The sequence below is a fragment of the Schistocerca americana genome, chromosome 6, assembly GCF_021461395.2.
Source record: "Schistocerca americana isolate TAMUIC-IGC-003095 chromosome 6, iqSchAmer2.1, whole genome shotgun sequence".
Classification (NCBI taxonomy): domain Eukaryota; kingdom Metazoa; phylum Arthropoda; class Insecta; order Orthoptera; family Acrididae; genus Schistocerca; species Schistocerca americana.
The window spans coordinates 182,806,659-182,819,840 of NC_060124.1; the positions used below are offsets into that span (position 1 = coordinate 182,806,659).

At 40.8% G+C, this 13,182-nt stretch overlaps 1 protein-coding gene across 1 annotated transcript in view; it reads left to right on the forward strand.

The window, feature by feature from the left end:
• LOC124620037 (selenoprotein N-like) overlaps positions 1 to 13,182 on the forward strand; it is a 153,181-nt gene that overhangs the window by 10,348 nt on the left and 129,651 nt on the right. The window contains exon 2 of the mRNA XM_047146703.1: positions 9,458 to 9,547. Within this exon, the coding sequence (XP_047002659.1) occupies positions 9,458 to 9,547 (90 nt within the window). The remainder of the gene's footprint in view (positions 1 to 9,457; positions 9,548 to 13,182) is intronic.

Sequence of the window (13,182 nt, forward strand, 5' to 3'; positions counted from 1 at the left end):
ATGCCTAGACTATATATCAGAACACTGGCCGTGGAAGTTTGCATTTTTGCAGCCACGAAATAATTACCTCCCCCTGGCCATGCAAACCAACCACCTAAATTTTATTTTGCAGTTTACGACAGACATTGGGCATGTAAGGGTTCACAAAATGACACCTTTGATGCCTGGTCTATAGAAGAAGGAATTTCTTCACCAGTGAATTTCAGCAAACTGGCAGCAGCACAGAATGACAAGAAGTTGAAGGACCTGTTTAAAGGCAGGATGACTCCACACTTGCATCCTATGCCACAGCTGTACACCGAGGAGCTGATGTACTGAGATGAATCAGCAAGCCGACAGTGGCCTTCTACGACAGTGGGTTTTCAATTCTCTGCACAGCTCACCTGTCCGGGCATGTGCAAAAAAAATGGCTCTGAGCACTATGGGACTCAACTGCTGAGGTCATTAGTCCCCTAGAACTTAGAACTAGTTAAACCTAACTAACCTAAGGACATCACAAACATCCATGCCCGAGGCAGGATTCGAACCTGCGACCGTAGCGGTCTTGCGGTTCCAGACTGCAGCGCCTTTAACCGCACGGCCACTTCGGCCGGCCGGGAATGTGCACTATGAGGGCACCAGTAACAGCATTTTGTGTGGCCCAGTATACAGGACTGCTATAAGAGGACTCGGACCTGTGTTGCCTGTCAAAAGTGCGAAGTAACATGGCACGTATAACTTCCACTCAGGAGTTTTGACATCCCAGAGGCACTATTCTCACACATTCACCTGGACTTGGAAGGACCACGTAACTGCTGGTTCTGTCTCACAGCAATTGACAGGTACACCAGGTGGCCAGTGTCGCATTCTGTCACATTGCAGCCAGCATCCTGCCTGGAAACTGACCAGCCACCATCAACCCAGATGCAGCACCAGCCAATCCACCATCATGCAGCCACAGTAGAAACGCATTACAGAAGGGAAGTGTGGTTCTGTTTCGACCCTTCAGACATTCATAGTTCATGTCAGCAAAAATTTTTTTCTTGTATGGGGTGTGCTGTGGTAACCACAGCTGGCAGGTTGCTCCACACCTACATGCTGGCAACATTTCGAGTGATGAACGCTGGGAAGACCACATTCTCCAGTAGTCAGTACCTGTTCCGTGCCTGCCCCGGCACAGACACTGGTGTGTGTGTGTGTGTGTGTGTGTGTGTGTGTGTGTGTGTGTGTGTGTGTGTGTGTGGGCGCGCGCACGCTGTTACCAGAAGTGCATTACATAGAAATAACAAGCAAGTCTAAGACAGTACATGTGATATCTGTTGTGTATATTCTTGTGCTGACCAGTGAATCATCATTATCTTTAAGTGAAGTATGCTGTTTAGTAAGTACCCAAAGGTTTCTATTTGTTATCATCTTCTAGTTAGGATGGTGACTTTTGCAACTTTTTTCCATACAGACATTCAGCTATCCAAGTGGTACATCATGCTACAACATACAGTAACTGACACCCTCGTACACTTCACATGTTAGGCATTTCTCATCACTGTGGTATTTGATCTCTGCAAGTTTCTATGTTGAGAAAGCCTCATCTTTCCCTACCAGTGGTGAAATGTAAACAGTGATAACGTGAGCACATCGGGATTGATTCTGTATTGTTATTCAAGGCAGTATCTCCAATGCCAATGCAGCAGGTACGTGTTTGTTATGAAACAATATTGGTAAAATTGCTCTTTTGCTGTACTTTGGCTTCTCCACTGCTTGCTGCTGTTGGTAACTGTTGAGATTATGATGGGAATTGAACCCAATGAATCATGAGCCAGTAGTCGGCAGACATTCAAGATTTGGGCTTCACTAGACATCAGTCTGTTGGCATATCCAGTTTCTTCCATTCTCATTCATTGGTCTCACCAACTTGCAACTAGACTGCCATATAGTATAGGCATGTCCTTCCACCACGAATCTGAAGTATGTAACTGCTTCACAGGCTGCTAACAGTTCTGACTAATACGGTGGCCAAGAGCATTGCTCTTTCGCCAAACTGGCAGTGGCACAAAATGACGACAAGGATTTGGATGATCTGTTAGAAGACAGGGTGGCTCTGCACTTGCGTCATATGCCACTGCTAGGCACTGAGGAGCTGATGTACTGAGACAAGTCAGCAGGCTGACAACAGCCATGCGTACCTGCCCTTATCCAACAGTAGGTTTTTGATTCTCTTCCATACTGGAAACAAATCAATTTGCATACCTTGCCAAAAGATATTAGATTCAGTGAGACTCATTGGCTACAATATGTTGCGGCCAACAGAAATGATTACCAACAACCACTGACAACAAAAGAGCCTGATACACTGTAAGTGCACCTTAGCTCAAAATCAATTTATAAATAGATATGATTCACATGTTTCCCCTTCAGACCTTGTACTGCCCAAAGTATTCATTTATGACCATTGATTAGGGTCCTCTACCATCTGTATAATTTTGTTTAAAGGTTTGGGACACCCAATGTATACATTGTGTACCTCCGATTCCATCACTTTGGAGGACCTTTAGGCAATTGGGCTGGATTTATGTATTCGCATGTAAATTAAGAAAGAATTACAAACTTGTGGTTAGCAGAAGGAACAAAAATTGGAGTTAAATGTCCTGTCATTGGCGAGGCAGTTAGGGACTAATGTGCCCAGTACTACCAGTGCTGCCTTTATTTATATGTATAATGTTAGTCATCCCTTAGACCCCCCTCGCGCACACGCAGTGCAAGTCACCAAGCATTTGATGAGTCAGTTTTGCACATAAATTGCACTTTCTAGTACCCTATTAATAAATCAAATCATGCCGCTTGTTTTACCCACTGCACTCATTTGTAGTCATTATATTCCACCTTGGAGAGGTTTTGCAGTAATTGCATGTAACACCAATTTCATAAAACAAATACAAAGTATTAAAGTTCTATCTAACATAGCATCAATGACAGAGAGCAAAGTATCGTTCATCCTGGGGACTGAAAGGTTTTCAATACTTGTCACCTTTCCTCAAAAGTGAATGTGTGCATGATTGCGTGCGTGCTTGCATGCGCTTGAAGTGTAAACCTCTTGAAAACCAGTCAACTCCCACCCATGATTATCTGAAGAATTCAATTCCCATGTATAAAACATTGTATCTCTCAAATTGTGTGTTGTATGATGATACAGGTAATTTTGCTGACACATTCAGTGTTGTGTTTGTGGATACTGTCAGCAAAATTTACTGCAAATAGAGTTACTAGTAAAGAAGTAGTAAACTGAAATGCCATGCCAGATGCTGCATTTGTATGTGTGAACAGCAAAAATGTAGTAAGCAATAAACTTTGTTCCTTTCATAATTTTGTGAGGGATGTCGGCTAGAAAATTTTGTAAATATTTGAAATTATGTGCCAAGTTTCTTGAAAGTCACTATGTGCTCTCATTCTCAAATAATGGATGAATATAGTCTGCCTCAAGACATATACACAGTTTCTAATTGTAGTCATTGACTTTTTGTATCAAACCTTTAATATATGATTAAAATTCTGTCAATAACTGTTTGAAATATTAAAAAGCGAATGTTTGTTGCCCCTGGAAACTTCTAAATAGGCAACCTACTACTGGGAACATGCCCCAGGTTAGCTGTTTGGTAATATAGATACCATTAAGTGCAGTGAGAGATGGGATCAGCTGAACCCACAGATACCAGATTTCGGCTTCATCCAGTTATGCAATGATGTTCAGGCTTTTTATGTCATATGTGTGCAAAGAGGAAGAGAACAGCAGATTGGCAAAACTTTTTTTGTGTCTATATATTTTTTAAAATATATGTTGTGACAATGCTCCAGTGAGTAGAGCAGTACAGTTAAGTCAATGTAAATTGATCTCTGAAAGTTGCATTGGGATGGATAGGATGGCAACCTCAACCAGTCACATAACATGATTTTGTAAACATCTGCCAGGCAGTGCTTCAGTGTTGTTACAGCTCTATAGATAGCTGCTGTTTTTGCTTGCAGCCATTCGTGCTTCACAGTTGAAAGCTAGCAACAGTGCTGAGAGATATTGGGATCTTCTTATTCCATCTCAACTACAGGGTTCAGTGCTGGAGGCCTTGCTTTCGATCTCCGTAGGAGCAGAGATTTTTCCTTGTTCCATCCCCTCAAAAGTGGTCCCAGGTCCACGAAGCCTGTTGTGAATTTGAGTCCTGGGGATATTTCCCAGGGGTACAAGACAATCAGGGAAATGGGCTCACCATCCTTCCCTTTCTAGTGCCATGGCGAATGAAAGACTGCACACTACATACAATCAGGCCAGAAGCTCATGCACAGGCTGAGTGCCACAGATTCTAAGATTGTGGTGACAGACTGATGTGTAAATAAGTCCAAGGTATAGGTTAGGTTGAAAGGCAACACTTTGGCTGTGAGTTGGCGAGGCCAATGAATATTAATACAAAATTTTAGTTGTGGTGGCATACTGATATTTAGTGTAGCCCGAGACCTAGGTTAGACTGCAATGTGACCAATTGGTTGAGAGTTAGCAAAGTGGTATCAAAGGCTTTAGTTTATCTGAAAGATGTGCTGTTGTAAAAGATGAAACAGTAGTGACTGTCACATATACTAATGCTTAAAAATTGGGATGTTAAATGTTTTTAATCAATGATTTTTTTTTTTCAAGCAGGCTGTTAAATGGTTTTAATTGGCGATTTGTTTGAACGGGCTAAGCTACACATCAGTCTGCCACCATAGCCATAGCCCTTGTAATCACCAACTCACATCCAGTCACCTTCCGATCTAACCTAGACCTCAGGCAAAACTACAGATCAGTACAACAAGGTTTTATTTACTGTCATATACCATGGTTTAGCCAACTCACAACAAAACTGTTACCTTCCAACCTAATGTATACCTCAGGCTAAGGCACAGATCAATGAGTCACCGCAACCAATTTTTTTCTCCACTTTCTTTGGCTTTTTGGAACTAACAACAAAACTGAATACACATACCAAAAGTGACTTACATCAGCCATTAAAATTGTCACTAGCCAAAGCTGACTCATCTAAAATATTCCCCTTGGCCCCTGTTTGTCTTACTAGAGCACCACTTGGCTGTACCATCCAATTTTTAGTTGTTCTCTGATAGCATGTCAGCATGAAAAGTTTCTTTAAATGTGTTGGTACCTAAATTGTCAGGTTAATATGGAATTAGTCACTTCAGAGAAGCATTGGGGTAATCACACAACGATGAATGAATTGGCTTGGAAAACAAGGCTGGGAACCTTCTCATACAGATTTCGAGACTGCCTTTTTCTGGGGCAGTGGAATGATGGTTCCATGTTAAGTGTGTGGTGGTGTACATCTGTCAGTACTGACATTATTAGTACTACTCTGTTTTGTTGTGCCATTCAACTTTGATTAAAATAGGTCTGTGGAGGCGCTTTTGGCCATTGACATCACACTAATGCCACAACACATTGTGGACAGCGAAGTTACTTTCTCAGTTGCAGCTATCAAAGATCTCACATGAGCACGAGTCATTAGAAAGCAAATTAATTTTGGCAGGCAGACTTCTAGCCCTGCTTTAACTCATTGGATAACAATGACCAGATCCACCTGGGTCAGGGACCACACTGCTACAGCCAGCTGCAGGTAGCCTACCACAACCAAGTGTTCAGAAGACGTTGAGGATGACGTCCTCACATCTTCTGGGGCAGTGACCCCTCCGGCCAGTCAAAACAAACAGGCAGCCAGGTGTCAACAACTCTCTGCACTCAGAGACACACCCATGCCCCTGTTGGTACATTGGCGTTGTTGCATTTCAGTGATAAAGCATGCAACTGCATGGCACCTTGCTTTCACTCATATATTTTCTTGTTGATACTGGGTCTGGAGTGAGTGCCATACCATGTGAGTTACCACTGCCACAATAAAACTTTTATCATCTTTCCAACTCCGCACAGCAAATGTTTCACATATTGAAGCATATACAATCACATCTCAAATCTTTGACCTGGATTTATAACATATATTTTCATGGCAGTTTTTCCTTGCTGACCTCAAGGAACCATTACTAGGGGCTGACTTTCTAAGACATAATCATCTCACCCCTGATTTGGAACACGGAACTCTGCTACACTGCAGCAGCGGACATTCCATAACTGTAGTCATTGGCACACCATCGCTATTCACACAGCTGCCTTCCATGCACACCAGCTCACAAATTCTTTATTCAGTTGACAAAAGCAGACATGATCAGCAGATAATTTGAGACTGCTTGACATCAGCATTAGAACTGCAGAAACTTACTCAGCACATCCTCACCTAAATAAGAAACACTTCACCTAAAAGAGCCACACTACATAGCACAAAATTCGCACACCTACAAACAAGATCACTGCTACACATTCATATTTCAATTGGCTTGCTAGAAAACAACCTCATCATTTTGACATTATCACCATGAATGAGTCAGAGTGTGAGGGGTGGCCAGCAACACGCGTCATCGGAGCAGCGTGTAATATCTACACTGGCACCAACACAGGTCAGTATAGTGAACCTTTCTTGCAGTACCTGTGCACCTACTGTATGTGTTTCCATTTCATACCACTAGATTCAAATATGCAGTGTAGGCAAAGTGCTATCAGTAACAGAACTGTTCATAAAACCATGCTGGACCCACCAGTCCAACATAAGGCACACAGATTATCTCCAGATAAACTTTCAGCAGCCAAATTGGCTATTAATGACTTACTGCAAGCCACATAATCAGATTGTCCAATAGTCCCCAGTCCTCGCCCATTCATCTTGTACATAAGAAGAATGGCACATGTAAATTGTGCAGTGACTGTGGGCTCTTAACTCACAGACAGTTATCGAATCCTGAATATTCAGTACACTCGTAACTTAACAAGCATGTCAGTGTTCAGTGTGACGGACTGTAAAAAAAGCTTATTTTCAGCTTCCCGTGACCAAGAGGACATACCAGAAGTGGTTATTATCACTTCTTTTGGACTTTCTGAACTCCTTTACATGCCATACAGACTCAAAAATGCAGCCCAGACTTGGCAAAGGTTCACAGACAATATTGCTTTAAAGTTTTCCTTTTGATTCACATACTTCATGATATTTTAGTCTTCCCTGATTCTCATCACAAGCATGAAGAGTATCTCAAACTAGTCTCGATGCCTTACTTCATGATATTTTAGTCTTCTCTGATTCTCTTCACAAGCATGAAGAGTATCTCAAACTAGTCTCGATGCCTTACACAATCTCAACATCACAGTCAGTGACAGTAAATGTCAACTGTGACAGACAGTCAAAGATTACCTTCTTTGGCCATTCGTTTTTCAGTGACAGCATAGAGCTCATCACTATGGCCACAAAACTTTGAAGGATTATGTCAATTTCTCAGCCTGGTAAACATTTATCACGGACACCTACCCCTTGCAGCTGCCAACCAGATGCATTAGCAGCAGCCAAACACATGACATGCAAAAGAAATATTCAAAGGACACTGCAGATGTGACAAATTAAAGACTGCTTTTCTCAGGATAAGCTATTAGCACACCCGCTACCCACCATGCACCTGTTGATCCTCAGATGCAAGTGATTTCATCTGTGGAATGGTTTTCCAGCAGTCAGTAGCAAAAATACAAGAGCCACTATACTTCTTTTTCAAAAAGTTGACAGACTCCCAGTGTAAGTGGTCAGCTTAAGAAAGCGAACTGTTAGCAGTGTATGAAGCAGTATGGCACTTTGAAGATGATTTAGAGGGCAGACCTTTGACCATCTATACCAGTCATCTTCCTCTGGCAGATTCCATTTACAATCAGCAAAAGATTGTTGCTAATAGTGTTTTCGCCATTTAGGTTATTTGCACAATTCACAACGGATGTTTGACATCTTCATTGCACATTCAATGTCATTGCAAATTATCTCTCTAGGAGCTATGTACTCATGGTGGATATTAATTATGACAAACTATCAGAAGCATTACTACAGGACATGCAATTTCGTGAACTCCAGCACAACACATCACCATGACCAGTTTGCACATAGAATGCTACACAGTTCCTGGCCATTCAACCCAAGTACTGTGTGATTTTTCACAGAACATATTTGACTACTAGTACCTCTCAACAAGAGCAGAGTCATCTTTGATAAACTATACAGGCTGTCCCATCCAGGGATCCACTCAACAGTGAAACTTGTCACGAACTGATCTGTGTGGCCAAATGTCGGAAGAGATTGTAAAACTTGGATGCAAGCATGTGCTGCCTGCTGCACTCTGACAGGACAGCATGTGCAACCACAACATGATTAAATAACAATCACTATGGGCCACTTTCAGCATATTCACCTAGACCTTGTCATATCCCTCTCTGACTCAGGTGGTTTTCATTGTATCCTTTCAGCAATTGACAGGGTAACTCACTAGGTTGAGGCTATAACAATATATGATATCACTGCAGTAACAACAACAACAATAAAAGCATTTGTCAGTTTATGGCTTTCCTGTTTTGGCTGTTCTGCCTCAATAATGACTGATCAAGGGAGATAATTTGAATCAGCACTTTTTACTGATCTATCACTTGTGTGGTGTTTCATGCTTTCAAACCACACCTTACCACTCTCAAAGTAATGGAATAGTGGAGCGCTGGCACAGCATACTCAAACTAGCCCTCACGTCATGAAGAAGACTGGGCAGAAGCTCTGTCTGTGGCGCTTTTAGGCATGCGTTTAGTGTATAAGGAAGACCTCCACACATCCCTAGTGAAAATCCTTTACAGGAACCACTAACTCTACCGGCAGACTTCAGAGTCATTTCAACCCCCAACAGAGAAAAAACTCTTGCTCATCAGCAAGGTGAGGTGGCACATTGCTCATCTCCAGATACCACTCTTGCAAGCATATGGGCCGCGTAAAATCACTCTCTCACTCTCTGGACAGCAGTACAGCTGTCTGCTGTAAGGACTATCTTTGCATTCAGCTAGTTCTGAGCTTCAGCTGTATTCACATTCGATCTTATGTATTGCTACCAAGCAATGAAGTGCACCTATTCTGTATTTGTGGTTTCAGTCATTATATCATAAGCATTCTAACCAGGGCCCTCTCGACAGCTTGAGAGACCACACTAGCAACATAAGGTCTGATGTTTCCAATATGTCTGTGGCACTCTCTGAAGAGTCCAACATGCTGATAATAGATTTCAGTGTCATTCTGCGAGTCCAAAACGTTACGGCAATTTCATAGTCAATGAAAGGTACAGCATAAATAAAAACTTGTGCTGGTGCATTTTATATTGTCTTCATACATCAGCATAAGTACCTGTTGATATTATGAGAATGGAAGTCCTTTAGTACACTACAAAATTCATCACATTTGTCTATCAGAAGTAATAAGATTAGGAAATATAACACAATTTGAAAAATATGCCTGAAATATATGTGCATTGAATACAGTGATTTCCTAAATGTTTGCAGGTAGAATCAGAAGAAAGGAGAGATGGGGAGGTTATTATCAAGTGCTCATTTACTCCACTGCTGCTGTCATCTATGGAAAGTGAACTGTCTGTAAGTGTTTCCTTAGAGAATAAATTACTCTTTACATTTAACAGTAGTACTGTTCATTAGTTGTGAGTTATTACTCAAAAGAGAAGTATCATGTATGTATTGAAGATAATGTGTAGTGGAATACTTTATGGCAAATACTGAATCTGATATCCTGGAAAATGTTTTTGGTTAAAAAATAATCAGAGGAAAATAGCAGAAAATTGAGGAAAAAAAAACAGTAATATGCTTCAGAGTCGCTGGTGCTGTAGAACTCAAAAGAGAAGGAGCAAGCATCTGTAACATACTCACTGACTGAAAGTTACACTGCCTTAATTTTAGCATTTGCCACATTGTACTTGGAGCAGGTAAATTCTTCCTGACCATTCATCGTGAAAACTTTTTTTCTAATAAAAACAGAAACTTTCTTCTGTATCGTAAAGATATAATGAAAACAAGCAACAGTTAAAGACAGAGCAGCCAAAATATTATGACCACTGCACAGTGAGATCGGACGCTGCCCGGTGGCATCACGGGCACACGATGCGGTAAGGAAAATATATAAGTGAGCAGAGACAAATGTGGACTAATTCTAATGATAAGGGCCACAAATGAAGAAATCTACTGACTTAAGTGACCTTGAAAAAGGGCCACGTGCCTGGGTATTTTGGAAATGACTAACCTGGTCAGCTATTTATTCACTTGCTATTGTCATGAGCATCTATGGAAAGTGATTGAAGCATTGTGAAATCACAAGTAGATGACAATATTTTGGACATCCATGCCTCATCACTAACTCACCTGTAATTAGATAACTTTAATTTCAATCTTTTGATGGCGGTTAGAAATTGAGTTTCGCTGCATTTAAGACATTTGTAGCCTAGACAGGTTCCAAGAGGTTTGAGGAAGGTTATAGCACTCTATTAAATAATGTAGATGATACATTTTTTACTTTAAGTTTTATATATTGCTACAAAACTGAACAATTAACAATAAAACTTTATTTTGACTGGTACAAGTTACATTTCAAAATGCTGAACTACAACTGGAACTTACAAAGACTGCTCCATAACTGCTCCTTACAAAAATTACTCCATAACTGCCTTGCATGATCATTGCCATTCATCTTAAATGACATGACAATACTGGCTTACATTACTTCATGTTACTGAAAATGGCATACATTCTTGTACAACTAAAAATAATAATCTTGGCAAAAGTTAACGTACATCATAAATGATTTTATAATATAGGTATACTTTCAGTGTAATAATAGTTCAGACTATTCTACAATGTTTGTGAGGAAGTGTACCACATTATTTCTAACAACAATGTTCCTAACTAATATACAGTTTACTTCCAAATTACAATCAGTAAATTAGTGCTAATGTAACCTTACTGTCTGTGTGTGAATTGTGTTCCACAGTACATATGACTTTCAGTGTAGAAAGTTATTAAGACTTGATGCTCTTACTATTGATAGGATAGTGATGCTTAAAATATTCTAAAATTCACTAGTATATATGATGATGTTGTGTAGGTGATTGAAAGTTACATAAATATCAAATGTAAATTGAAACTGAGTTCAAAACAATGGTCAACATACGAATACACAAGCTAAACAATACACACAGTGTGTGATTAGAATGTGCTGCTGCAGTATCAAGTTTTAAAGTTGACATGGGATCAATCAGATCATTAAGTGTCATCACCCTCTGCCATGTTACACATGCCTCTGCTATGCAGGCACAAGTATTTTGGAGCAATTGTTTAATACACATTGTTCAAGATGGATCTCCACAGCAGATCATGTGTTCCCATGTTGACCTATCATCATCATCATCTTCTTCTTCAGTTATGATTGCTGTGGGCATAGGATCATAGAGGCTGGACCAGGAATCAATGGAGATGTCGCCTGGTTGAATGAATCACATTTTTTGTGTGCACTAGGTCAGTGAGCATGTAGAGGTAAACCATTATCGAGGTGTACAACTGTTTGGAATATGGTGTGTGTGTGTGTGTGTGTGTGTGTGTGTGTGTGTGTGTGTGTGTGTGTGTGTGTGAGGGGGGGGGGGGGGTTACATTCCATCCTGGATTTTCCATTGTTTGAAATGTATACTTCTTTTATTTTCATTTCAAAACTGTACTTACTTAAAAAACATGCCTCATATTTACTTACAGTGGCGTTTTATTTGGGCCTTTTCTTGGTTGTAGCTGGTGTGGTTCCTGTTTTGCTACCTGTGATTGAATTTAGCTGTAAGTGGGATCCCAACATCCATTTACTGTGAAGTTTGTCTCTTTTTGTTAAAGCTGTTATCGTGGTTGTGTATCTGAATGGCTCTTCTGAATAAAAGAATATGGTAGTTCTAGTTCACTGTGGTGGTAAATTGTAGAGTGCCCTGAATTCTGTTGTGAGCTCATCTGTGACCGATTTCTGCATGTATCCTAGTATGTAATGTCGTTTGTGTGTGGTAATAGTGGTTTTTATGGCACTTCTTGCCATCCTAAAACTTCCACTTTTCCACAGATATGTGGAATGTGATGGGAAAAAAATAAAAATGAGTGTTTGGCATCATTGGCCAGGAGGCCCCTTCCGGGGCAGGTCCAGCCGCCTTGGTGCAGGTCTTATTACAATCGATGCCACATTGGGCGACCTGCGTGCCAGATTGGGATGAAATGATGATGAAAACAACACAACAAACCAGTCCCTGAGCAGAGAAAATCCCCCACCCAGCCAGGAACTGAACTCGGGCCCATAGGACGGCAATCCATGACGCTGACCCCTCAGCTATCGGAGCGGACATGGAATATGATAAACTTCTGATAGATGGGAGGGACATTCACTGTCCTTTGAACTTGTGCAATTCTGCAACCCAGCCCTCGTTGATCTAAATCATCAGTTTGTATTCCATCTTTAGGCAGTGATTGTGTAATCTTGGGAATATACAGCAGAAATTATGTTCTCAATATTTCCTCTAGTGGTGTACTACATCAGCACTGTTCCTTAGAACACACTCAGTGTTGTTCCATCTCATGCCTATGGTGTTCATTACAAGAATATTGATTGTGCCTCTTTCCTTGCTTAGTCCAGGATTTCATCATTCCTCAGGGTCAGCATGATCATGGTGGCTAAGATGCTATCTTTCTGCACTTTCATCATCAACTTGCTTGCACCACACTTTTCAGAGGTCTAGTCTAGAGCCCAATTATCAAACTGCCCCATAAAATACTGACAACCAATGGACTTTAGACATCTAGCCGTTCGTAGGAATTATTCTTCCATATGAAGCATATAGATATATATGCTCTGGCAAACTGATGTTATGATAATGAAATTGTCCCAGTGTCTATGTGAGAATGTCTATTGCAATATGGCTTAATTTCATTTATTGGAATGTTTCAAAGCCCTTGCAGGATTAAGTTAAAGTAGAAATAGGTCACTTTCAGGATTTAAGTGTTGTTCCAGATTCCTTATAGCAAACGGGACCAAAAAAATCCAAATTATGGAGGGGAAGCTTATTTTCACAATCCCTGGATGAGGCTTTTAGAACCATTACAGTATGAAACACTTCTTAAGGCCTCTACCAATAACAACTGATTATAGTTTTGTTGTGCTGCAGGGTGTATAGGCCTCAGGGCAACCGGGGAAAAACCCAAGA